This window comes from Typopeltis vanoorti, chromosome 9, assembly GCF_054136105.1.
Source record: "Typopeltis vanoorti isolate ZY-2024b chromosome 9, IOZ_Tvanoo_1.0, whole genome shotgun sequence".
Classification (NCBI taxonomy): domain Eukaryota; kingdom Metazoa; phylum Arthropoda; class Arachnida; order Uropygi; family Thelyphonidae; genus Typopeltis; species Typopeltis vanoorti.
In genome coordinates, this window is record NC_143557.1 from 98513907 (window position 1) to 98539207 (window position 25301).

The following is a 25301-nucleotide window of genomic DNA, read 5'->3' on the forward strand; positions in this document are numbered from 1 at the left end:
TTCAGCTTTAGTCTTCTTGCAGTTCAGGATGCCTCTAAAGATGCACTATCCCTGGTAAGCCAGCTTTTTTATATATGATTCATTGATATTCTTTTTTGCATTCAGCTAAAGTGGAAGTTTGTAGAAATGAAAAAAATACTTTTCTATACCACTTTGAAAAACACCAGCCAACTTTTCAAAACTCAATGTATAAGTCAATTCTGTCTCCTCTGTTGCTTTTGCTCACCACAACATCACCCCCTTGTATATAAAAGAATAGAAACATAGTTGGATGAAATGATTTCATGGCCGAGTGATTTTTGTCTCATATGCGACAGCCTCCAGGGATGGCCTCTAGTTTTTTTCCCTCTCACTGTTTTTAATCCCCTATGTATTAGTCTGATAAAATCCCATCACCTAATTTAAACATCTCTATCATATCACTTCTTTTCCTCCTATCCACTAACCGTTCTAATTTACATTTTTTAATCTCTCTATTGCCAACATTCCTAAGACTAATTTGCAATTTGTCCACTAAACTTCAGTCTACTGTCAACTATCACCTGCAAAATCCAGATTGTGAATCTCATCCACTTCCTGTAGCACAATTCCATCAATGTAGTTGTATCAATATATCTCTGTATGCCAAAATGCAACACATTGCACTTAATATTAAAATTATAACTTCACTCATTTCTGATCTCACTTATACGTTAAAGATGCCAAGAAATTATATTCTTGGTTCAATCCTTTATCCAAGTTTAAGCAAAGTTTTCACGTGAAGTAACTTCATGACTGGGCAACTTGTATATAGAGGCTAATGACTTCACATTGCTTGCCTTAGTATCCCATAATGCAAAGCACATATCCTTACAGACATGTAAAATGCTATGCATTATGGGAAGAGTCACTACCCAGACTGTTTTTGACCTTTGAGGTCTCATCAGTTGGAGCCAGACCCAGAAGTGATACCAAGGTTGAAGTAATGCAGAAGTTATATTTCCATATATAAGTACCAAAAGGTGTTGCACCTTATTACTAAAATATTCATTGATTAGAGATAGATGTTCATAGTTTTTCTACTTGGTTATACTATAAATTAACGATGTCAAGAAATTATATTCTTGGATTAATCTTTTATCCTAGTGTAAGCCAATGCTGAGTTGCCCAGTCGTGAAGTTACTTCACGTGCAAACTTTGTTTGCTTATACTTGGATAAAGGATTAAACCAAGAATATAATTTCTTGACATCCTTAATTTATATGATGCTAAGGATGTTCATCAAGAACATATGCTTTTCTGCAGTGGTTACTTTGTCACCATATATTGGGAATGGTCATAGTATTACTGTAGTCTTTTATGTTGAGAGGGACGTGATGAGATGGAACAACTAAATGGTTACAACACCAAATGATCTTTTTGATATTGTAACCATTGGACAAGAAAGTCTGGTGAATAAAGGAGAGTTCAGCTGTAAAGGAAGATTGGGTGGAACAGAGGTTGGAAGTTCTGTTTGAGAAGGGTTTGATAACACCAAATTGTTGAGAGACAGGATGATGAGAAAGTTTGTATTTACCTGTGTGGGTGAGTTTTAATGTACATTAAGAAAGAAGAAAAGGAATCTAATGTGTCAGAACCATGTGGCCAAATAGAGAACATATCACCAATGTATACTAGCCAAGATAGATAGCCAATTTGAGAATAGCAGTATCAAGGGCATGTTTTTTTCAAAATGTTCCATATAGAAATTGTCTAGAAGAGGGAGCCCATGGTTCTCCTGCCTCCCTCTTCTTGACATCCTTATTAAAGTAGATTGGTATGAGATTTGATAAAATTGCAGAAGCAAACACTCAGCCATAAAGGTCAAAACTAGTCTTGGTAGTGGACTTTCTCATAATGCTTAGCATTATATGCACCCAAAAAGATGTGATGAGATATCCCATAATGCAAAGCTCATGCTTTTCATTGTGGGATACGAAGGCAGTTATTGTGAACTCATTAGCCTCTGGAGTAGCTTAGTTGTGAAAATACTTCATACACAAAATGCTTCATTACACATCTTTAATTTATAACCAAGTAGAAAAACTTTCAACGGTATCTATTTACCGAATGCTGATTGAATTTGAAGAAGAGAAAGTTTCAATTCATTCTCACACCACCTGACAAAAAAAGACTAGCAAGCATCTTGCAGAAGGATTGCATAAGCTGCTACATCTTTATAAGACTGAAGGTGAACAGTTCTTGAATTTGACCATGATGTTAATTATCATCATGGTCAAATTCCTGATATGTACCCTTGGGAGGGGGGAAGATACATGATATTACAATAGTATTATGCCACCTGAAAAGGTTAGATCGTTCCTAACTTCCTATCAACATTGAAAGATCCACTATGGAAAATACTTCATGACCATTAATCTCTTTCTCTCTCTCTCTCTTGAAGTGACCCAAATAATGAAACACAGACAAAAATGGAGTACAGGAATACAAACCAGAATGTTGTACAGCATTTAGATTATAGTCTAAGCCTATAAATGCATTTTGTTAAATAATATGTGGGTTAACAACAGAAGTATAGTGTACAGAAATTCTGAAATGACCCTTGTATTGTATTATTTAATCCTATAGGCGTATTTAATATCCAGCTTACTCAGTTCATTTACTTCTATTCTTTTGATTCATTCACATCTATTTCTTATAGTATTTGCCTTCCTGCTGGATGTTGCATAGTGTCCTTCACACCAAGGTGTGAATGACATTTGACAAAATGCTCATTAAATAATTCTACTGCATTTTCTGCAGTGGTTGCATTGTCACCATCAGCCAGTGTAACTTTTCTGTGATTCCTCCTCCTGCTTGCCACAGTGAGTGCATTTCCTTGAATTTCATGCACTCCATCACATAGTTATGAGATATTGTGATATTTACCCTTTGGTTGAAAAGTCCTGGGATTTGAATCTTATCTAAATTATGAGGATACTTTATAACGACTTTCCAACTGAAGATGAGTTAGCCACTCTTGTGTGGAAGAGGAGGAAGAGGTAGAAGAGTTTTCCTCCTAGAAATGTTTTCAGTCCACAAAACAGCAGACTGACCCACACACACACACACATCACACACCACAATCCTTGACTGCTTCAGCGATATTCACAACCAACAATAACCCATTGATTTTTTTTTTCCTGATTGTCCAATCTCCTCTCTTCTCATTGTGTTTTATGTTTTCTTACTATGCTTGTCACTATGTGTGCCTGCATTTTATTCTCCTTGTGCATCTGATAATTGTCTTCTATCTTACATCTTTTCCCTCTCTGCTTGCCTAATTTTTATTGTTCAGTCATTCATTTCTGTCTTACTTATTTCCTGATTACACTGCCATGGGAGATATGCCTAAATGTTCCCATGCTGTATCAACCTCCTTTTGAATTCCATTCACAAGAAGTTGTAAAGCTATAGTACATTGGTATTAATACCATGGATGGGATTAGATTATCCAGAATCTTGCTATGAAGTAGCTGATAATGAAACTTATCACCTGAAAACCATGGCTGCAATTAGCCTTTAGCTCAGCTACTGGCAACCTATCAATGATTTAATTAACGTTGAAAGTTTATTTTTCACTTGGTCAGACTATAATAAATTTAGTTTAACCCTTGATCCAAGTGTGTGCAAACAAAGTTTGTGCCTGAAAGTATCTTCAGGACTGGGGTAAAGTGGTACAACACTGGGTGACTCCTTGCAAAGGTGGAGCAAGCTACCAATATTCCTATCTCAGTATCTCCCATAATGCAAAACACATCTCCTTGCAGATATGTATAATGTTATGCATTAAGGGAAGGGCCACTACCCAGACTAGTTTCGACCTTTATTGAGGTCTCTTCAGTGGGAGCCAGGCCCAAGTGGAGATACCCAGGCAGAAGCATTAGCAAGGTCATCAAGGTCATTGTACCACTTTACCCCAGTCCTGAAGATACTTTCAGGCACAAACTTTGTTTGCACACGCTTGGATAAAGGATTAAACTAAATTTATTATGATTTAATTAACATTAGTGTGTGTGTGGGGGGTTTAAGCAGGAAGCTGTTGTTCCACAGTCCTAAACCATAAGAGGTATATATTATTGTCTGAAATGGTGTGACTTCTTCAGTAGTTTTTACACCAGATTTTATGAGAGGAAGAATACTCTACTTTCATGTTGCAAAGATAGACTAACTTGGGAACCAACTATACAAAAGGCACAGAAAAAGTTATGGTTTGACTAGAATTGAGCTTATAATGGTCATTCTAGTGCTATAGAGGCTTTTCTACATAGTTAGTCTATCTTTGCACAGTTTATCAAATAGTGCCTTAGATGTGCTCACTGTCTCTGCACTTGCCACACTCTCAGACGATACATTCCAATCACTCACCACTCTATATGCAAAAAACCTGTTCCTTGTTCACACTTATATACAGCTTCCAGGGATGACTTCTTGATCTCCCCCCCCCATCTTCACTGTTTCTATGCAAAACCTCCCCTGCATTAATTGGATAATTACCCCTTAACAGCTTACATGTCTCAATCATATCCCCCCCCCCTCCTCTGCCTATCTACCAGTTTCTGCAAATTCATTTTCTCAATCTGTCTTCATACTCAACATTCCTGAGACCAGACTACCTTAGTCAATTGTCTCTAGACCCTTTCCAGTGCATCTTCATCTTTTTGAAAGCCAGGTGACCAAATCTGTGCACAGTAATCCATATGTGGCCTGATCAAAGCCTTACAATGGAACCATAACATCCTTAACTGTAGAAGTCAGTGCCCTCTGCATTATTCCCATTATCTGCTGTTCTTGTTCTATTTCAGCAGTATATTCCCGAAATTTTAGGTCTTTCTCCACAATGTCTCCCAGATCTCTCATCTTCTCTACCTCTTCCAAGACGTTTCTAGCAATTGTGCATTCTAGACTCCATCTTTGCTTCTCAAATTTCAAAAACATACACTTTGCAACAGTGAACTGATAACTCCCTACTTAATTGTCTATTCAGCCAGTGCATTCAAGTCCTCTTGTAAAGTCATAGCATTCATTGCATGCATTCAATAATGCATTGTCTATTCATATCACTTTATTTAAAATTTGTGATATGTTCTATTTTTATCAGATAAAAAATTAATTTGAAAATAATTAATTGCAAAGAACTCATAAGTGGATGTTAATAGAATTCTCTAATTATTTTTAATGTAACATTTTCATTTAATGCTTAACATTTTACTATCCTTTTCACAGTTACAAAGATAGTCTTGAAAATTAAGATTGCTCAAAAATTGAATTAGTCAAATTCATTTGTTCAACATATAAACATAAGTTTCATAACTATTGCTGTTATTCTTGAGTCGCTTACCTCTGTGCATTTTAATTAATACAGTGTGTGTGTGTGATATATAAAACACTCAATTGCAAGAGTAAGATGATTGTGAATCAGATTTTTATATATACTCTCTGAATTTTATGTGCGGATTACAATTATCAATCAATCTTATTAGATAACATCTGAGCTCAATGATCCTCAGTTATTCTCAGTGAGAAACTGGGATTACAGTGGGAAATGGCACAGTGTTTCTTCCCCATGTTCGCCAAACTTAGAGGCTTCCAATCTTGTGGTAAGTTACATTTTATGCCATTTTCAGTGCAGATATCATTGTGCAATCTTAGAAATCTTTGTAGATGATTTTTACAAATGTGAAAAGTATTTTGATTTAAAAAAGAAACTGATTTTAATTAGTTGTATATTTTTATATGTGACTCTCACCCTATTTACATTTTTTAATAACTTTTATATATTTTTTTGATTTTTTACTTATTTATGCAATCCAGAAACCCTGCTCTAGAAACCAAGCATGGAACTTGTTTCAAACCACTTCAAGCCTTCAATAAATAGAGCATTGGTCTCACACCTGGCTGTGAAATTCATTTAACACCTAAATGCCAGTGCAAATATCTATGCCCACAGTGGAATTCAAATCCACAGCCTATTGGTTGGAGAGCAGATGTACTAACCAATCAGCCATCTAGGCTGGCATATTGTTATAGTAGTATAGATTAACCTGACTAGTTTGAAAAAACTGGTTCACAGTATATTATTAATGATATTAAGAGAGACCTCCAGTGAGTAGGAATTGATCGAGGGGCGCCATACTGTTCGCAGCTGTCATACCTGTTCTTGATTTGTTCACACTACTTGCACACAATATGCAATGGCAATCCATTCCGATCACATGCTACTCTGACAGAAAAATCTAGCCCTGACCGCCTTCTTGACAGCATTCATTCTCGACTTCCGTGAATGTCCTCATATCCCTTCCCCACCCTCCATAAAATGAAAAATTTCATCTACTGAAATTCTCTACATCTCTTTGAGAAATTTGTTAGTCTCAATCATATCACCCCTCCTTCTTCTGTTTGCTAGTATCTGCAGCCTACAAATTCTTAATCTGTCTTCATAATCTGTATTCCACAATCCTGATATTGTTTTGTTTTTGCACTCTCTCTCTCTCTCTCCACTATATCAGAATTGCCACAGAGACCAGACCTACATGCAATAACCCAAGTGAGGTCTTATCAAGGCCTTGTAAAGAGGCAAAATAACTTCTTTATCTTTACATGTCAAATGACATGTGTATACATCATATATACCCTGATGTATACAATGTATATATTATATACATTATATAATTAGACTCATCGAGGGAGGCCACATACTCTACGCACCAGCTATCATACTTGAATTCATTCACATTGCTTGCACTCACAACATCCAATGGCAATCCATTTCAATCACACACTACCCCTTTGAGAGAAAAATCTAGCCCTAATCCCCTTCTTGACAGCATTGATTCTCAACTTCCATGTTCTTTCCCCACCCTCCATAAAATGAAAATTTTCATCTACTGAAATTCTCTACAACCCTTTTAGAAATTTGTTAGTCTCGATCATATCTTTCTCCTGTTTGCTAGTGCCTGCAGCCTACAAATTTTTAATCTGTATTCCACAATCCTGATATCATTTTCAACACTCTCTCCAATATATCTGAATTGCAACAGAAACCAGGAGACCAGACCTCTGCACAGTAGTCCAAGTGAGGTCTTATCAAGGCCTTGTAAAGAGGCAAAATGACATCTTTACATGTGAATGTTTGTTTCAGCATTGCAATTATTTTTTGAGTTGTATTTGCAATCTTTGCTACATGGACCCTGAACTTCAACTTCCTATCTGCTAACACTCCAAGATCCCTATCCCCATCAGTTTCTTCTAGTATAATCCTGCCAATATAATATGCTGTTGGATATCTAATCATGCTGAAGTGAATGACTTTACATTTACTGTCATTGAACGGACATCCATTTTCCCATGCCCACAATTCCGGCCTATTCAAATTATTCTGCAAATATTGCATATCAGCAACATTCCTGATTACCCTTCCTATCTTTGCATCATCATCAGCAGCAAATAGCTGTATGCTGCTTGTCAAATCCTTCCCAAATATATATCAGGGTATATATCTACAAAGCCAACATATGTAAATAAAGACAAAGATAAACCGTTAACAATCCATATGTGAAAAAATGAGGCACAAGACATACATGATGTGTCATTTGTTCTTTGAGGTTTGTAGATGATTGAAAAGTTGGGAGTTGTGAAAAATCTTATTTAAAACTTCCAGACATCATTCAAAATCAATCCTTGTTCCTCTTGAGGGAACCATGTGAGGTAGATTACTTCAGTGGATTCTTTTATTTGTTGTGATAAGTTTTACTGTAAAATAGGATGTGTTTTTATTCCACATGTTTTGATTAGTAGGTTTCTAGTAAAAGTCTAAGGAAATTATGGCATCTTCTGAATTTTTGATGATTAAGATGTCAAGAAATGGTATTTTCCCATCATTTTTATAAAGATTAGGTGAATTTGATTTTTGATTAATACAGTTTAGCAAATAATTTGTTTATTTTGTGGACATTGATATTCAAAAATATTGATGTTCACGAAATAACTGTTTTATGGCCAGTTAGAAATAGAAATTTTTCTTCAAAATTTTCCATAGATGAATTAGTTGCAGAAAGGGATAATGGACTCCTCATGACCAAGCCAGATGCCTAATTGTAGATTTGGTTATTCAATTTTTAAAAAACTTTTTGTATTTTCAGTTATTTTTTACATGATCTGGGAATCCTACTCTAAACACCTAACATGGAACTTTTTCAAGCTACTTCAGGCCTCCGCTAAGTTTGATGATGGTTCTGCACCAAGTAATGAAGGTCATCTCTCACATAAAGACAATCGCAAAGACATGCCCATGGTAAAATTCAAACATGCAGCTTGTGTTGGAGCATGTTTTTTTTATTTTTGAAAGAAAAAAATATATAAATAATATTTAAATAATTCTATTACATCTAGTGAAAAATCTTTTCTAATAAGAATCAGGTATTTGATAGATTGCCACACAATAGCTTGTTGTGTGGCAATCTATCAAACGTAAGTTTGATAAGTACTTGCAAAATCCAAGTACTTATCTTTACAAAATGATGGGAAGCTACTTCTTGATATCTTAATTGCCAAATGGTTATATTTTCTAAAACATCTATTGGAAACCTATGCCATACAGAAAGTTATCTTAATGCTAGATCTCTCCACCATCCATCCATCTCAGAAGTGTGGCATCATTCAAATCCTTAAAAGAGAGCATTTTCATCATTAAAGATGAGAATAAATGATAAGAATTCTAGTTTTTACTTTGCAAGTTCATTTTGAATGGCTTTAAAAAAAAATTCAAAAACTACTATTTGCAGAAACACCACTTCACCAAACTACTACTCATAACATCCAATATAGAGACTCTGTGCCTATTCCATTTATTATTATTATTATCTGACCCCCATGGAGTCGGAGACTCATCGTGGGAGGTACACACTATTGTGCACAATGCTCATCCAACTGTGTCTAAAATGATTCAATGAATCTGCATTCACAACACTCTCAGGCAATGCATTCCACTCACCAACTACTCCATGCAAAGAGCCTTCTCCTCACTCCTTTGCTCATACACTCCTTATACAGTTTTCAGTGATGGCCTCATGTTCTACCCCCTCTCCCATTCTATGAAGAGTCTCGTCCATGTCAACCTGATAACACCTAACAACCTGACTTGCCCCTCTTCCTCCTATGCAAGAGACTTTGCAACTTATATTCTCTCAATCTGTCCTTGTACTCCACATCCCAAACACCACTAACCACTTTTGTGAATCTTCTCTGAACCCTTCCCAACATATCTTCATCACCTCTGCATCATTGCCGTTGTCCAATGTGATGTCTTCACAACTTGTGCAATGTGGCTCCTGAATTTCAGGTCTTTGTCCACCATCACTCATAGATCTCTCATCTCTTTTAATGCATTTTAAAGTTTCCCCATCAAGTGTATAATTTGCATCCCATCTTTGCTTACCAAATATCGAAACCTTACACTTTGTAACATTGAACTGATAGTTCCACTCACCTGCCCATTCATGCAATCTATTCACGTCCTCCTGTAAGGCCACAACATCTACTTGACTCTGCATTGCTCTCCCCAATTTTATTATCTGCAAACACTGCTTATCACTAGTTAAACCCATCCCGATATCATTAACATACAAATTGAACAACAATGTTTGCAAAACTGACACCTGCAGCACACCACTAGTGACTTTCCTCTTTCAGGATACTGCATCCCCCATATACAACTTTCTGATACAAATGTGACAGCCAGTCACTGAAAAGTCTGTTATCCAATCCCATTTGTTTCAATTTATTTAACAGCTTGTTTTGTGGCAGTCTATCAAAAGTTTTTGAAAAATCCAAGTACACCACTGTATATGCATCTCCCCTGTCCAAGGTATTTGTACCTTGTTATAGTACATAAGTTAGTAAAACATGATCTCCCTTTAACAGATCCATGCTGATAATGACATTCTTCTACTTCTTACCAATCTCTCTCTCTAGTACCTTCACCAAAACTCCAGATATACAGATTGGCCTATAATTTGGCCTGCCTGGTTGGCCGAGTGGTTAGCATATCTGCTGTCCAGCCAAAAGGCTGTGGTTCGAATCCCACCGTGGCCATGGTTGTTTGTGATTGTCTGTGAAAGTTCTGGTGGTGGACAGTAGATAGTGTTGATGTAGAAGATGCGATTGGTGGATGAGGTTGAGTGGTGGAGACAGAGTTGTAGAGTAGGTGCTCTCCCTCGATGAGTCTTGGACTCCCTGGAGGTGTTTAATAATAATAATAATAATAATTTGAAGCTACTGCCTCATCACCACCTTTAAGCAGTGGAACAATTTTACCATCCTTCCACTTCCTTGGAACCTGTGCTGTTTTAAGACTTATTAAACAGAGATGCCAATGCTACTGCCAATTCCCTGGAACATTCACTTAAGATGCATGGTGATATGGCATCAAATCCTATTGCTCTATATATTGGAAGACAATGAAATTGCTTTATTGCCAGAGAATACTGCTGTTATTCCATTTGTTTGGAGGTTTCTTTTTAAAGAGTGCTCATTATTTTTAGATTTCTTCTGCAAATTCTTCTATAACACTTCTCCCCTTTCATTTCTGGTGCCAATACCATTAATTCTCACAGGTACTTCATTTAGATTTTCCTTTTCTCCCAACAAACTATTAAAATAATGTTTACCATTTTCTAGAATGTATTTGGTTATAAAAAAAAGTTCTAGTTCTTCATTCGTGTAGGTAGATAAACTTGCACTATTCTTAGGGTTTTATTTAGTCTTATTGTGATTTTGCAGATTCTTTCTGATATAAATTTTACATCTAAGTTATTTTTTTATTTTATTGTTAATCGAAAAACATCATGTTTGCTTTCTCAGAAGATCTGAATAGTCCATAATGGTTTGTAGGCAATCAAGATATTATAGACCCGGCGACGACACCCCAGTAGAACTAACAAGAATGAAATTGATTATATATTAACAGATAAACCGTATGTGGTATAAGACATAAATATTATAAAAATTAAGCAAAGACTTGATTATTGATTAGTCCAAAGCAAAATAGTGATAAATCTAAGAATGGAAAGACAAAATCTGATTAAAAAATAAAAAAAAAACAGAAACGTCTTAGAAATATTGAAAATGAAAAAAAAAAAAAAAAAAAGAATTCCAGATAAATTTAGAAAAAGACATTTAAAAAAAAGGCACCAATTTTGAATATTGAAAAATTAAACAGTATCCTAACAAAACATATAATAAAAAAATGTTGAAACTTATCTGGGAATTCAAAAAGAGCAAAAATAGAAAAAACATGAAACAAGTTCCACATTGTGTAAGAAACATAGAATATACTGAACTTTGCAAAACAATCAGGTAAAAGATAATAGAGAATATAAGACATATCAATACAAAAATGATAAGAACAGCAATAGAAAATAACAGTATAAAGAAAGCAAGAAAACTTTTGATAATGCAGGTAATCTTTATGACAAGTGTAAAAGATGAAAATGGAATATTGATTACAAACATGTCAGAGGTTAAAGCTAAATTTTATCATGAATTATATACAAATAAAGGTAAAGTAATAAAGAACAACAATAGAGAAAAGGATACTGAAAACTATAATGAATATACAGTCAAAGATGAAGTAAAACATGCACTTACAAAAAATGAAAGGCACTTTTACTTGATGAAATATCAATAGAAATGTTAAAAATGGAGATCTCTTGCATATAAAATTAGAATTGTATACAGTGTTTAAAAACAGGAAGAATCCCCAAAAGTTGGAATACTGGAAAAATCATCCTGTATAAGAAAGGTGATAAAACTGTCAAAAGAAATTATAGATCTTTAACCCTTCTACCAGTCTTTCATAAGTTTACAAAAATTATAGGTGGTAGAATAAACAATGTATTAAATTTTCATCAACCAAAAGAACAGACAGGTTTTAGAACATCCTTCTCAACTTTAGATCATTTACAAGTCTTAAATCAAGTAATGGAAAAATAATATAATATACCAAGTTCTTTGGCTAGCTAAACATAGATTATGAAAAAAAGTCTTTGACTCAATAGACCTATGTAAAATGCTTGAACTTAAAATATATAGGAATAGACAATATTTATATTAACATATTAATTCATATATATGAGAGAAGTTCATCGGTAATAAATTTAAATGGAAAAGAAAGAGGAGTCAGACAGGGAGACTCTATCTCACCAAAATTATTTTCTACAGCCCTTGAGTATGCTATGAAAACATTGAACTGGGAGAAAATAGGAATGATGATATCATTCTAATAGCAACATCACCAAAAGAACTAGAACACATGACTTTATAAAGAAATATAGATAAATCAAAAATATAGGTGGAAATACTCCAGAACAAAAACAATTTGAAATAAATCAGAGACAGATTGAAATAGTAAATTCTTACAAATATCTAGGACAAATCATTACAAACAACCATAAACTTGATAATGAAATTTCCACTAGAATAACAGTAAGATGGAAAGTTTTTAACCATTATAGAGAAATATTTAAAAGCAGTTTACCTAATTGCCTAAAAAGAAAGATCTATAACCAGTGTGTACTCCCACCAATGACCTATGGTAGTGAAACCTGGAATATGACTAAAAAACACCTACAGAAACTAAAAAAACACAAAGATACATTGAAAGGGCCATTTTGGAAATAACCTGGTTAGATAAATGTAAAAAATAATACTTGGATAAGGAAGCAACAAAGGAAAAAATGGACATTGAATTAGTAATATAAGGCAACAAATGGTGCTTGGCAGGATGTGATGAGAATGTCTGTCAATAGATGGGCAAAGAGAACAACAGAATGGACACCAAGAATTGGTTATTGGAAACCAGGCAGATTAGTGGTAAGAAGAGATGATGATATAAGATGTTATGGATATGGTGATGAGATGCACAAGACTGGCCAAAATGGAAGAAGCACAGAGAGACATTCATCCAGCAATGGACTGAAGAAAGCTGATCATGATGGCATTTTAACATTTCATTCCAATTCCTGCCTGATTTATCTTGCTGACCCTGCGTATACTGCTTCCGTTGCACACACTTCGACCATTTTCCAATAACATTGGAAAATGGTCGAACTTGCCGTTCTTCCAATTGCGCTACGGAGCGCCTCCGTAGCGCAATTGGAAGAACGACGGTACATTGCGCCCTTCGATTGGAATAGGCCTAAGTTCGATTCTCGTCGCGACGGGAGGAATCTTTATCTGGTCGATTTCAATCGATGGTGAGTTAGCCAATCTCATACGGAGGTAGCAGGGTTTTTTCTCCCGGAAACTCGGGTTTTTCATCCCGCATACATACAAATCGGCCCTTCAGAACACACGCAATTTACAGACAAAAATTACTAGTTGTGGTAGTGTTGGAGGTGGGCGGTAGATGGCGTTGATTCGTAGTAGAGGTAAGATGTAGAGACAGTTGAAGATGTCCTCCCGCGATGAGTCTTCGGACTCCTTGGAGGTATCAGGAATAATAATAATATTATGCTGTAGCTCTGATCAAAACCACTTCCTGAGTTTATAATTACTCATGGTCTGTAGTTCCACATATATAACCCTTCTTAACTGAAAATTTTACCATTTAACCACCTTCCAGGCCCAATGTCATTGATAGGATGCTATCTTATCACCAGATTCAGCATCTTCAGTGATGCACTGTTTTAGGTAATTAGCTCTCAGTAGCTGCATAAATTTTATTTCATCCCCTGTACTCTCTTTTTTCAGTGTTATATTTGCATAACTAGAGTTCTCCATAGTAATTTCTTTCCCTTCTCTGTACTCATTCAGTTAATTTGCTAATTATTATTATTTTCCTGATCCCCATGGAGTCATAAGACTCATCGCAGGAAATCAACACTAGTGAACACAGTCTATCATATCATTCCGTAAAATCATCTACAGTCTGCACATCCACCACCCTCTCAGGCAATGCATTCCATGCTCCTACCACTCCATGCAAAAAACCTACCCTTTTACTCACCACCTCCTTTTGCAACTTAATCTTCTCAGTATTAATACAATAATAACCCTTTGACAGCTTAAATATCTTGATCATATCCCCTCCCCTTTTTGCCTTCTATCCACCAAACTGTGCAGCCTACATGCCCTCAGTCTATTCTCATAATCAACATTGTACAGTCCTAATATTCTTGTTATCCATCTCTGCACCCTCCAAGGTTACTTCATCCCCTTCAAGGCTTAGCAGAACCAGACATATGTTCTTTTTTCTCTCTCTCTGTCTTTTGCAACAGATATCATAAAATATGCTGCTCCCTAACTCCCGTTATTCTCTTTCCTGCAAATATAATATTCTGTACATTCTGTTCCTCAGTGTAGAAATCGGTTATATTAAATACTACATATGGTTCAATCATAATAATAGAAATGTTCATCTAGGAGATGACTAAATGAAACTAGTTCTTTGGGGATGGCTCTTCTTCTAGAAATCAGAGCAAAATATTATTATTAATTATCAATTAAATATCAAAAAAAGAAAAACTCTTAATGCTTTGGTCATAATTCCATCCAATATAATTTTGAGAATTTTTTCCAGTACTGGTTTCAAGTTGTAATGGAATGTCATAAATTCTGCTCTCATTACAGAAACCTCTACAGAATGGTTTTCTTTATGATAGCAGCCATGGAATAAAGTTACAAGATTCAACAATTGTGCCTTTACCTGTGAATAAAACAAAGGAGTTAAATATAACTTCCCAGCCACTTCTTGGATGGTTTAGGGTAAGTAATTATTAGTAACCATCCTCTTTAATGGTTTTAGATGTTAGAAAATCATAAAAGGTAGTGAATTTTATTATTATTATTGACATCTCCATGGTGTCAGAGAATCATTGCACACTAACCATTACTCATACAATACCTGTCACCTCTCCTTAAACTTCTTCACTGTCAGCACTCGCATTCACCTCTGGCAGTTTGTAGTTCTGAAACCCATATTAACAACTCTCATACAGCATCCAGTGTAGCTCCTAGTTCTCTCCCTACTCATGTATTGAAAATTTTCTTTCTATCAATCTTATAGAACCCTTCAGCAACCTTATGGGTTTCTATCATGTCTCCCTCTTTTCTGTCTCAAATACACTTTGCAACCCACACACCTTCAGTCTATTCTTATTGCATTCCAGAGATCAGCCATCATCTTGGTCATTTGTCTCTAGATCTTATCCACTGACCCTCTCCCATCCCTGAGAAACCCAGGTGACCAAATCTATGCATAGTAGTCAAGATATGGCTGTATTATGACCTTAAAGAAGGATAATAACTTCCTTATCTCTACTAGTCAATATGTTCAACGTCCAAATAATCCTTTGAACTATTCGGCCAACTTTTGCACTATGTCCTCTGAACTTCAACTCTTTGTCCACCATAATTCCCAGATTCTTGGCCTTATCAATTTCCTGCAGTCTAGTAGCATCAGCGTAATAATATGCACTGGGTAATCTTTTCGTCCCAAGGTGCATAACCTTACATTTTGCAACATTAAACAGATAACCATTATCTCTTACCCACACTGCCAATTTATTTAAATCATCCTACAGGATGTCTACATCACTGTAATCAACTATAGTCTTCCCCAGTTTTGCATCATCTGCAGCCAACTGAAGACTCCTTTTAAATCATTCTTTATATCATTAAGATACAAATTAAATAGCAGTTTCTTAATACAGAGTCCTGAGACACTTTGACCTGCCCTCATCCACCATATACTTTCAGGTATCTATCAGCCATTTCAAATTTGCTCAAACTTAGGTAATAGTTTTCTGTCAATTGGCTTTGCCAATTTCATCAGTATCATGGTGTAACCATTCCCTTAACTTTAACCACTACTTCTGAGATACTAATTAGTCTGTAATTTACCACTTCTCTCTTGGATCCTCCTTTATATAACTGAATTATTTTAAATCTTTCCATTCCCTAGGAGCCCTCTCAGAGCTAAGACTTAACTGTCAGAAACATTTCCGATTCACTTGCACATTCTCTTAACACACAGGTTGACATGCCATCCAATCCTGTTACATTTACACTGATGTTTCATTATGCTAATCGCTTCCAGTTCATCTACCTCAATTGTTGTATCAGCCTCTTTTGCAATGGCAACTGCAGTATCTCCTCGTGAATGATACACTTTGCAAGATGATCATCTAGTATCTCAGCTATTCCTTCTACATTTGTCACTTTCTTATGGTCATTGCTAATTAAAGTTATACTTCCATAATCATTATTTCTCTTACTTGCTACATAATATAAAAATTCTTTAGGATTTCCTTTATCCTAAATTTTACTTAACAAATTTTTTGTATTGCTCCTGGATATACTAATCACTTTAATTAACCAATTGATTTTCCTTCTGATCAGGAGAATAATCCACTTGGTTTATCCTCTTCACTCTAAGTTTGTAGCTTCTCTGATACAGTTTCTCTCAAGCAGTCCCTCACCATTTCCCATGCACTATTGACATTCTTCCTTTGTAGCTTCTTAAGCCATGGCATAGCTTTAAGCTTACTCCTGACTTTATCATAATTGCTGACTTTGTAGTTCCATATATATACTCCATCTTAACTGATAATTACAAAACTAGTAATTATGACTTATGACAAGTTTGCATGGTCACCCATCTGAGGCAGAGCAGCTGCCTTGGTTATGAATATATTTTCTAATGCTTTTATCAGATCTGGTACTTTCAAACCCTAGGTCCCTTCCATTACATACTGTTTTGGATAATTATCTCTTAGTAACAATATAAATTCTATTTCCATCTTGCCATGCATCCTTTCTTTCCTTCAACCTACATCCCCATGACTGAAGCTCTTCTTCCCAGTAATAATTTCTCATCCTGCATTCATTGTGCTGATCTACCGATGCTTATCTTTTTGTGCATCCTTCCCCTAATCTGTTGCAGAAACCAACAATGTATTTGTGATGCTGGCCTATATCTACCAGATAGCCCTCAAACGAATTTCTTCTTCTACTTCAGCCTCTTTCCATCCATTGCTGGATATGGGCCTCCCCTTAACTTCCCAGTTCTGTCTGTCTGCAGCCAATTTCCACCATCTCATGCCAAACCTTTGTAGATCATTCCTCCATCTTGCTCTTTGGCAACCTTTTCTTCTCTTGGTATCTACTTAATGCTTAATTTTGTTCACCTTTTGTCTGGTAGTCTATTAATATGGCAAACCCATCTCTATTTACATACTTCATAACACTTCACAATATCTTCTACTCCAGTCATCTCTCTCTCTCTCTCTCTCTCTAATTTTATTGTTTCTTATTCTCTTTCTTTTTCATTATGTGGAGCATTCTTCTTTCCAAGGCTCTTTGAGCCACATGCAACCTGTTTTCCTGTTTTTAGTTATTGCCCATGTCTCACTTCCATATATAAACACTGGAAGAATGCATATATTAAAGTGCTTTCTTTTTAAGCATATAGGTAAATCTCCTAACAGATAATCTTTATATTGCAAAAATGTTTTGTTTCCTTATGTGATTCTTCTACCTATTTTTTTTATCTTGCTTTTCCTTAAAACTAACTAATTATCCAAAGTAAATATAGTCCTCCACAATTTCAATATGATTACTGTTAATTTTAATTCGATTTGATGTGAATTTGTCATCGGTTTGGTTTTAGTTCGATTAATCTTTAAACCTTTTTTCCTACTTTCTCTATCAAGGTCATTTAGCATTGCCTGAGCTTGTTTATTTTCTTCTAAAAGAACAATGTCATCTGCAAAACATAAGTGATTGAGTCCTTTCTTTTAGGCTTGCACGGTGATACGAATGCATTTTTGAAAATTATGGAGACAACTACCGTGTTTGAATAAAAACTTTAGTTTAATATAACTAAAATCTACAATTCGACGTTTCGACCTTTATGTCAAGGTCATCTTCTGGAACGTACAAATATACACAAGAAACAAGCTATACTACAATCATATTGGTTCGTTAAAGACACTGACCAACTGCTACCACAATTGTTGGCCTGACCTCTGGTGAAAAATACAAATTAAAAATAAAAAATGTTTACATCAACGCTAGAGTCCTATTATTTGTGTTGTCTACTATATACATATATTACTAGTATTTTCACAGACAATCACAAACATCCATGCCCACGGCGAGATTCAAACCTGCAGCCTTTTGGCTGGAGAGTGGATATGCTAACCACTTGGCCAACCAGGCTGGAAAATCACTGTTTATCACTCTCTTTTTTTTCTGTATGTCATGTTTTATTGATTAAATGATAGTGTTTTAATAAAAAAATTAGCATATAAATTTTCTGAAACTAGGTTTCATGTCCCTCCTGATTTTAAGACAATAATTCCTATGAAACGGCCAGCGTTTCATAGGAATTATTGGAAAACATCATATGAATGGTCCTGTATATACTTCACTAGTTTTTGTTCCTTTTTGGTCTTTAAATTTTTAGTTTTCAAAATCTAGTCTATTTGATTCATCATTTTCCTTGTTTTCTGTTTTTATTTGTTTCATTTTTGACTGTTGGAGAGATACATATTTTATTCCACATAATCGAACTTCATTTTAACACCTTTCTCTTACTATATGTTTTTGGCTCCAAATATTTGGTCATCTCTACCTTGTAAAATATACTGCCAGGTATGTCTTTTTATTTGCTCTTTTAATATAAATTAAACTTTTATATTAGTAATTTAACTTAGCCTTTGGTTGAACAAGTGGCATAGCTCTATTTCCTATTAAGCTTTGTAATTTTTTATTATGTAAAAAAAAAAATTTTTTTGCTCAATTTTTATTAAAATTATTTTGTAATTAATCTTGCTTTGCTTCCAAGCCATGTTAACAGATGGACTCTTATTCATAGAAATTTACGATAATTTTGATAATTTCCAAAGAAGTCATGAGGGATATAAATTAATCCTTATCATCAGGTGCTGTGAGCCCCACTCACTATCCAGCATATGGCACAAACATATGGGAGGATGGGTAGTGATCCTCTCCTCCCTTCTTTGGTTATTATGCAATAAGGTAGTTGTCATGTCATTCCCCTAATCTAGGTAGTTATACTCTTTACCATTCTAGGGTTCTGTTTGCAGTCTTTACTTTAGCTTCCAAAATTATTTTTTTCCACATATCACACTTTTGATATTCTAATGCTAATTCAGATGCTACCTGGATAATTTCCAGGAAACAGATCAAGAACTTTCTAGTTTGAAGTAGACCCATAGACTACTCCAAACCAGACTTTTGTATTCCAAGCCTGTTGTGGGCACATTCAGACCTTCTGATATCCTAAGGTTTGAAATACCCAAGTTATACTGGAACAAATACTCTAATTTCCATATGAGATCACTTAACTTGCTTTTGGTTGGAAAAAAAAGTTCTTTTCTTTTATTCTGAAGAAATGTTTCATCAGCAATAAGAATTGAAAATCTGTCTTTTCCCAACCAAAAGGTGCATGTCAGGATTACTTAAGGATCAAAGCTAGATAATTGGGAGGAGACCTGTACATATCCTTTTAACAAAAGCAGAGAACTGACCAGGGCTCTTGATCTAATGTCTAAACCTACCTCCCCCTCCTCTCGTGGTGTGCCTATTATTAAGTATCTAGCTTGATGCTAAAAAAAATGAGGATGAACTGACAATTTGGGATTTAACTAACCAAATTGTATTCTATATTGGCTTAAGAGAAAATCACAAAGCAAATAATAATAATGGTAAGTACCTGCTGGATTTCTGGTCAGAACATGGACTAGTCATTGCTAATACCATGTTCCAGCATAAAGATGTGCATAAATTCAAATGGAGAGAGAGGACACAAGGAATAACAAAAGCCTCATTGGTTATTTTATTGATGATTATATCTTCAGGGCACAGAAGAATATAGAGCATTTGAAATGGGAAGTAATCACTATTTAGTTTTGAGCAGTTGAAGTTGAATATCAGATTGAAAAGAAGCAAAATTGAGTATTTCTCACAAGTGAACTGTAAGCTCAAATACACAAATATTATTCAGGAAAAATATGAAAGATATTAAAAACAATAACCAAATCCTAGAGACTCATTGATAGAGAGGCATGGGGTGAAGTTGTTAGCAAGGATAGACTCAGGAAGTTAAAAAGGCAGTCATTGAAAGGGAGAAAGCTTATTGAAAGTTCTAGACAGGTAAATCAGCATGTAATTCGAGGGAGACATTATTCTTGTTATATGGGTATCTCATCTCCACGAAGTCAGAAGATTCATTGTGGGAGACCTAAATGAACCATTATTCATGCAATACCTCTCGTGCATCTCCTTAAACTCATTCACTTTCAGAGCACTTGCAATTACCTCCAGCCATTTATTCCAGTCATTCGCCACTCTCCTAGCAAAAAAATCTAGTTCACACACCCTCACTAACCACACTCTTACTTCACTTCCTAGGCTGACTAGTTCCACATGCCTTTAATCTCTGGAATGCCTTTAGTTTTAGTTCCACATGCCTTTAGTCTGTGGAATGCTCCCTCATAGGGAGCATTCCACAGACCTGTCACTAGCTTATCCACAGACCTGTCACTAGCTTAGTCACTCGTCTGAATCCTCTCCACCACTTCATTATGTAAATATTTAATATTTACATAACTTAATATTTGCAAATTGTCTGATTGATTTTGAAAATTTCACATGTAATTCGAACTGATTTCAAGTTCATATGCAGTTGCATCTTTATTTGCTTTTGAAAATTTGCATTACATAAATTGTTGCTTTATGCACTCAATGACTTCATTATAAACAGGTGCTATGTTTTCTATAGCTGAAAATTTGAAACAGGATGTCTGGACAGTCTATTTTTAGTTAAATACTCTGTTTTGTACTACAATAAAACTACTTTGCTTGCATGTATGCAGCATTATAGGTGTGGGAGGGGAGGGTTTTTTATTATGTAGGGTTGTTTTCATTGCAGTTTTCTCTAATTACATGAATTAATTGGTGCTAAATATAGTATGAAGACTATCTCTGTACTGTCTGTATACTGTAGTGATACAATAAAACTAAAGTTTTTCTTTCATCTTGGTGTCTGTTAGAGATGAGATGCTCTTTGCTATATAGGGATATATTGTGATTGTGGTTGAAAAAAGTGATTAGAATGAATTATGTTCATGCATTCATTTGTTTTGCATCCCTTCATTCAGTATCAGTGTGGCTGTGGATATCATGTCCAACATGCAATTCAAAACATTTCATAAATTTCTACATCCAATAACGGTTGGATTCAGTTAAATACACTAAGTACCAACTTTAATGGAACATGTGCACCAGACATATTAAAGTAAGTTTCATGCCTTACACATGCAACAAAAATTATATAGAATTTATTCAAAAACTCCAATATATTTCACCCAATGAAAATCCAACAAAAGATGAATCAAAATTTTCTATTTTGATTCATCTACTTTTGAATGTAGTTAATGGTTTATCTCCCTGATGATGTCTGCATAACATTGGATGAAATATATTGTAGTTTTTGACTAAATTCTATATAATTTTTGTTACATGTGTAGCCATGAAACTTACTTTAATATTAAATAACATTAATTTATGCAGTTTGTGAATTAAAAAGTACTATTGGTATTAAAATTGAATAGATTAACTCTTGGAGAATATTTTGCATAAAAGACATTTCTGCAATTTCCACATTAATTATTAAATTAAAATTTAGCAGTTTTAAATATAAAACTGAACAGTTGATGTTTCAGACTTAGAAGTACAATAAAAGCTTAACAAAATAATGATCTTGTTGCAAAAAAGAAAAAACTTAGCACTTACATAGCACTCTTTTATATTAAAACTCTTGTTTTAGGTAGGCCAAATAGACTTCTTTGTGGTTGTTATTAATCTTCACAGTGAAGGTTCAGTTGCAACCCTTCTCCCACTTCTTATAGATGCCTTAAAAGAGAGAATTCCTGGTATGTTTTTACTATATCACTGTTTTATGTATTGTTATCTTTGAGGAAATAAGATATAAAACTTATCACTGTTTTATTAATTTGTTTTACTGTAATATCTCATTTGCATCCAGTGAATGGCAGAAGAAATAAGACAATAGATTATACTTGACATAAGTAGAGAAATTACTTGGAAAGATAAGATTAGAAAACCAAATTACAGTATTCATTTTCTGTTAACTATGTATTCTTTTCAGCTTCAATACCTATGTCCCATTTAGTATTCTGTCAAACAACACTTTTGCAGAAAATCCGTAAAAAATTACTATACTGCATCTTATATCCTCTGTTAAAAATGCAACCAATTGTTGAAATAAGGCTATCCTATAATAAATGCATGCTGTCCTCCATGGAGATTCCTGTTGTCATCAGTTTAATCTTCTATTTGGAATTTTAATCAACCTCCTCAATATCTTTGCCACTTGGGAACACAATTTCCCTAACAGTTTGGTATTGGTGATTTGGTTTCCTTCCCCATTCATCAGCACTCTCTTCCAGACTCCCTGTTATGGGATTTTTGTTGAGAAATCAAGGATACTGTTATTTCCATCACACATATGATAATATCCCATTTTCAGTCCCACAGGCTTATTAAGCTCAAGCTTAATATTTCAAACACTTCATGTTCAGCAACTGCTTTTCTATTTATTTTCCTAACCTAAAAATTTAGTGTGACATAGTTCAAGACCATTTGAAAGTCACTTTTTTCATCTGGTGTTGTTTCATGCAATGATATATCTCCAAGCTGTCTCTGAGGAGACTAGTAGTACAATAAGAATATTCTCCAGTTACTTCATTATGTAGCTAATAGGAGGAGAACAACTGGGGAGTCTGGAAGTTGGGCACCTTCCAGATTCACCAACTGTTTCTGCCTTGTGTATTTCCTATAGCTGCTCTACTAAACTACCATCCATCATTCCACCCATTTTTAAGTCTCTAATAACACTTCTCTAATCCATTTACAATGCATTTCTTCTAATCCACTAAATCTTCTATTTCTCTTTCATCCTGTATACCTTTATTCTCTGTAACAAAGTATTGCCTCAAAAAATACAATCTCAGCTGTTCAAAAAAAAAAAAAAAAAAAAAAAGTTAGATTCTCTTGTTCTTTATCTATCTTTTATACCTGCCCATGTAATAATAATGTAGTTTTGTTCTGCAACCGTCCATGTGTGGAAATATATAGATTGAAGAATTAAGACTTTCATAAGTAGTCAAATGAGATAGTTCAGCATTTGACCAGATTACTGAAGCAGTAATCTGGTCAAATTTTATAATAATGCATAAAGCAGCAAGAGTGGCTTCTGAATCTACTATTATTTTTCAGGATTCTGTACAAGAATTTCAGATGGTGCCACATAAGTTTATATTCTACTGATCCAGTGCTGCATAATAAAGCTATGTTTGGGAGCAAATTAGATTTCACAGTACTCAGTACTAGAACTTTTACTGTGTAATCTTTATGATAGTAATATGTTAAATGGATTTTAAGAAGACCAGGCTGGAAAGGTAGACAGATGAGTGCAATAACTGTTTAATGTGTCAGAATATAAGGCCTTATAGGCAAGATATGGATTATTATTATTACTGGCGACTCCAGGGAGTCCTTAGACTCATCGAGGGAGGCCCTAAACATCATGTCCACACAACTATTCGACATTCTCAGTATCTATCATACCTTGCCTTGAACTTATTCACTGTCATAGCACCCACAACAGACTCTAGCAGCTTATTCCACTCATTTACCACTCTAAAAGTAAAGAACCCAGCTCTAACACCCTTGCTAGCCACACTCTTTCCCAGCTTCCATAGATGTCCCCTAGTTCTCCCACCACCAGTCCTGATCTCAAAAATATCCTCTGAATTAATCCTATAGAAACCCTTCAGCAATTTGAATGGCTCAATCATATCTCCCCTTTTCCACCTATCAACCAATTTCTGCAACCCACAAATCTTCAACCTGTTCTCATAAGGTTTATTCCATAGACCTGCTATCATCTTGGTCACTCGCGTCTGGATCCTCTCCACCTCCTCCCCATCAAGAAGAAACCTAGGTGACCAAATCTGGGCACAGTAGTCGAGATGAGGTCTTATCAAGGCTCAGTACAGAGGAACAATAACTTGCTTGTCTCTGCTCATCAAAGTATTTTTCAGAAACCAAGTGATTTGATGAGCTGATTTAGCCATTATTGCAATGTGTCCCCTAAACTTCATCGCCCTATCCACCAACACTCTCAAGTCCCTGGCCTCATCAATCTCCTGGAGTACAGTTCCACCAATGTGGTATACCGCTGCTAATCTTTTCACCCCAAATGGGTGTAATGGTTCGATTGCATCCATATCTCTACTTGCATAAGGCCTTCAACTTAGATTTCAAGGAGATTAGGAAATTTTAGAAGGATGTAAAAGTGGATTATAGAGAACATGATGTGATAACCACAAGGACTAGAGTTACAAGAATAATGCAAGGTAAAGATGACAAGTTACCATTTTTGGATGTTCTTATTAAAAATAAATTTAAAAAAAAAAGGTGGAGATATAGTTAGATATCTACAGCAAACCATCTGATGTGGATATTGCATAAGATGCAAATATGTCATGTAGATATTGCAATATCTACATGCCAACTCATTTCACCATCTTCATCAAAAGTTAAGTATCATCACTACCTTAAACCATGCTTTAAGAGGAAAATTGAAACAAAAAAGAAAGATGAACTTACTCTTGCTCAATCAATTTCTTCATAATGGCTATTCAAGAAGGTTATTAAACAAATTATTATTCTTTGATAAACCAACTTGTGTGTCTCCAGAAATAACCTACAAGGGCACCATTTCTTTATCCTACATGGAGGGGGAATGTCAGGACAGCACATCTTTTAAAAATGTTAATGCAAATTTGAATAGCTTTCTGAACAATTCACATCTTACAAAACTTTCTATGTTCACCTAAAGACAGTATTGTATTTGTAAAATACACTGAGGTGTATAGAATTCCATGTTCGTGTGGCAAGCTTTACGGATCTGTCAGGCTGGGAGGCATTTTGAAATCCATAAGAAAGAGCACTTAGGTGATGAAGAACATAAAAGGAAAGGAAAAAGTGGTCTCACTGTGCCTCATGACATGGATTAGCCATTGTCTTCCAAATATGACATGGAAGAGAATGGCCAACTTTTTTTGCCAGGATGTTTAAGGAGTTTTCTGAAGTGATTTGGTTACACAGCACATTTAACAGAAACCATGATTAATGACATATAGAAGTCTTATTCATTTTTGTAACATACA

At 35.0% G+C, this 25301-nt stretch overlaps 1 protein-coding gene and 1 long non-coding RNA gene across 3 annotated transcripts in view; one reads left to right on the plus strand and one right to left on the minus strand.

Moving 5' to 3' along the window:
* LOC150103288 (uncharacterized) overlaps nucleotides 1-21931 on the minus strand; it is a 33747-nt gene extending 11816 nt beyond the window's left edge. The window contains exon 1 of the long non-coding RNA XR_016548828.1: nucleotides 21838-21931. This is a non-coding gene — a long non-coding RNA (uncharacterized LOC150103288). The remainder of the gene's footprint in view (nucleotides 1-21837) is intronic.
* The window catches only part of LOC150103287 (endonuclease/exonuclease/phosphatase family domain-containing protein 1-like), a 112153-nt gene that overhangs the window by 49801 nt on the left and 37051 nt on the right, over nucleotides 1-25301 (plus strand). For both annotated transcript variants that reach the window (XM_090398039.1, XM_090398038.1), the window contains exons 3-6: nucleotides 6-54; nucleotides 5502-5618; nucleotides 14647-14781; nucleotides 21872-21977. In XM_090398039.1, coding sequence (XP_090254165.1) covers nucleotides 6-54; nucleotides 5502-5618; nucleotides 14647-14781; nucleotides 21872-21977 — 407 coding nt within the window. The remainder of the gene's footprint in view (nucleotides 1-5; nucleotides 55-5501; nucleotides 5619-14646; nucleotides 14782-21871; nucleotides 21978-25301) is intronic.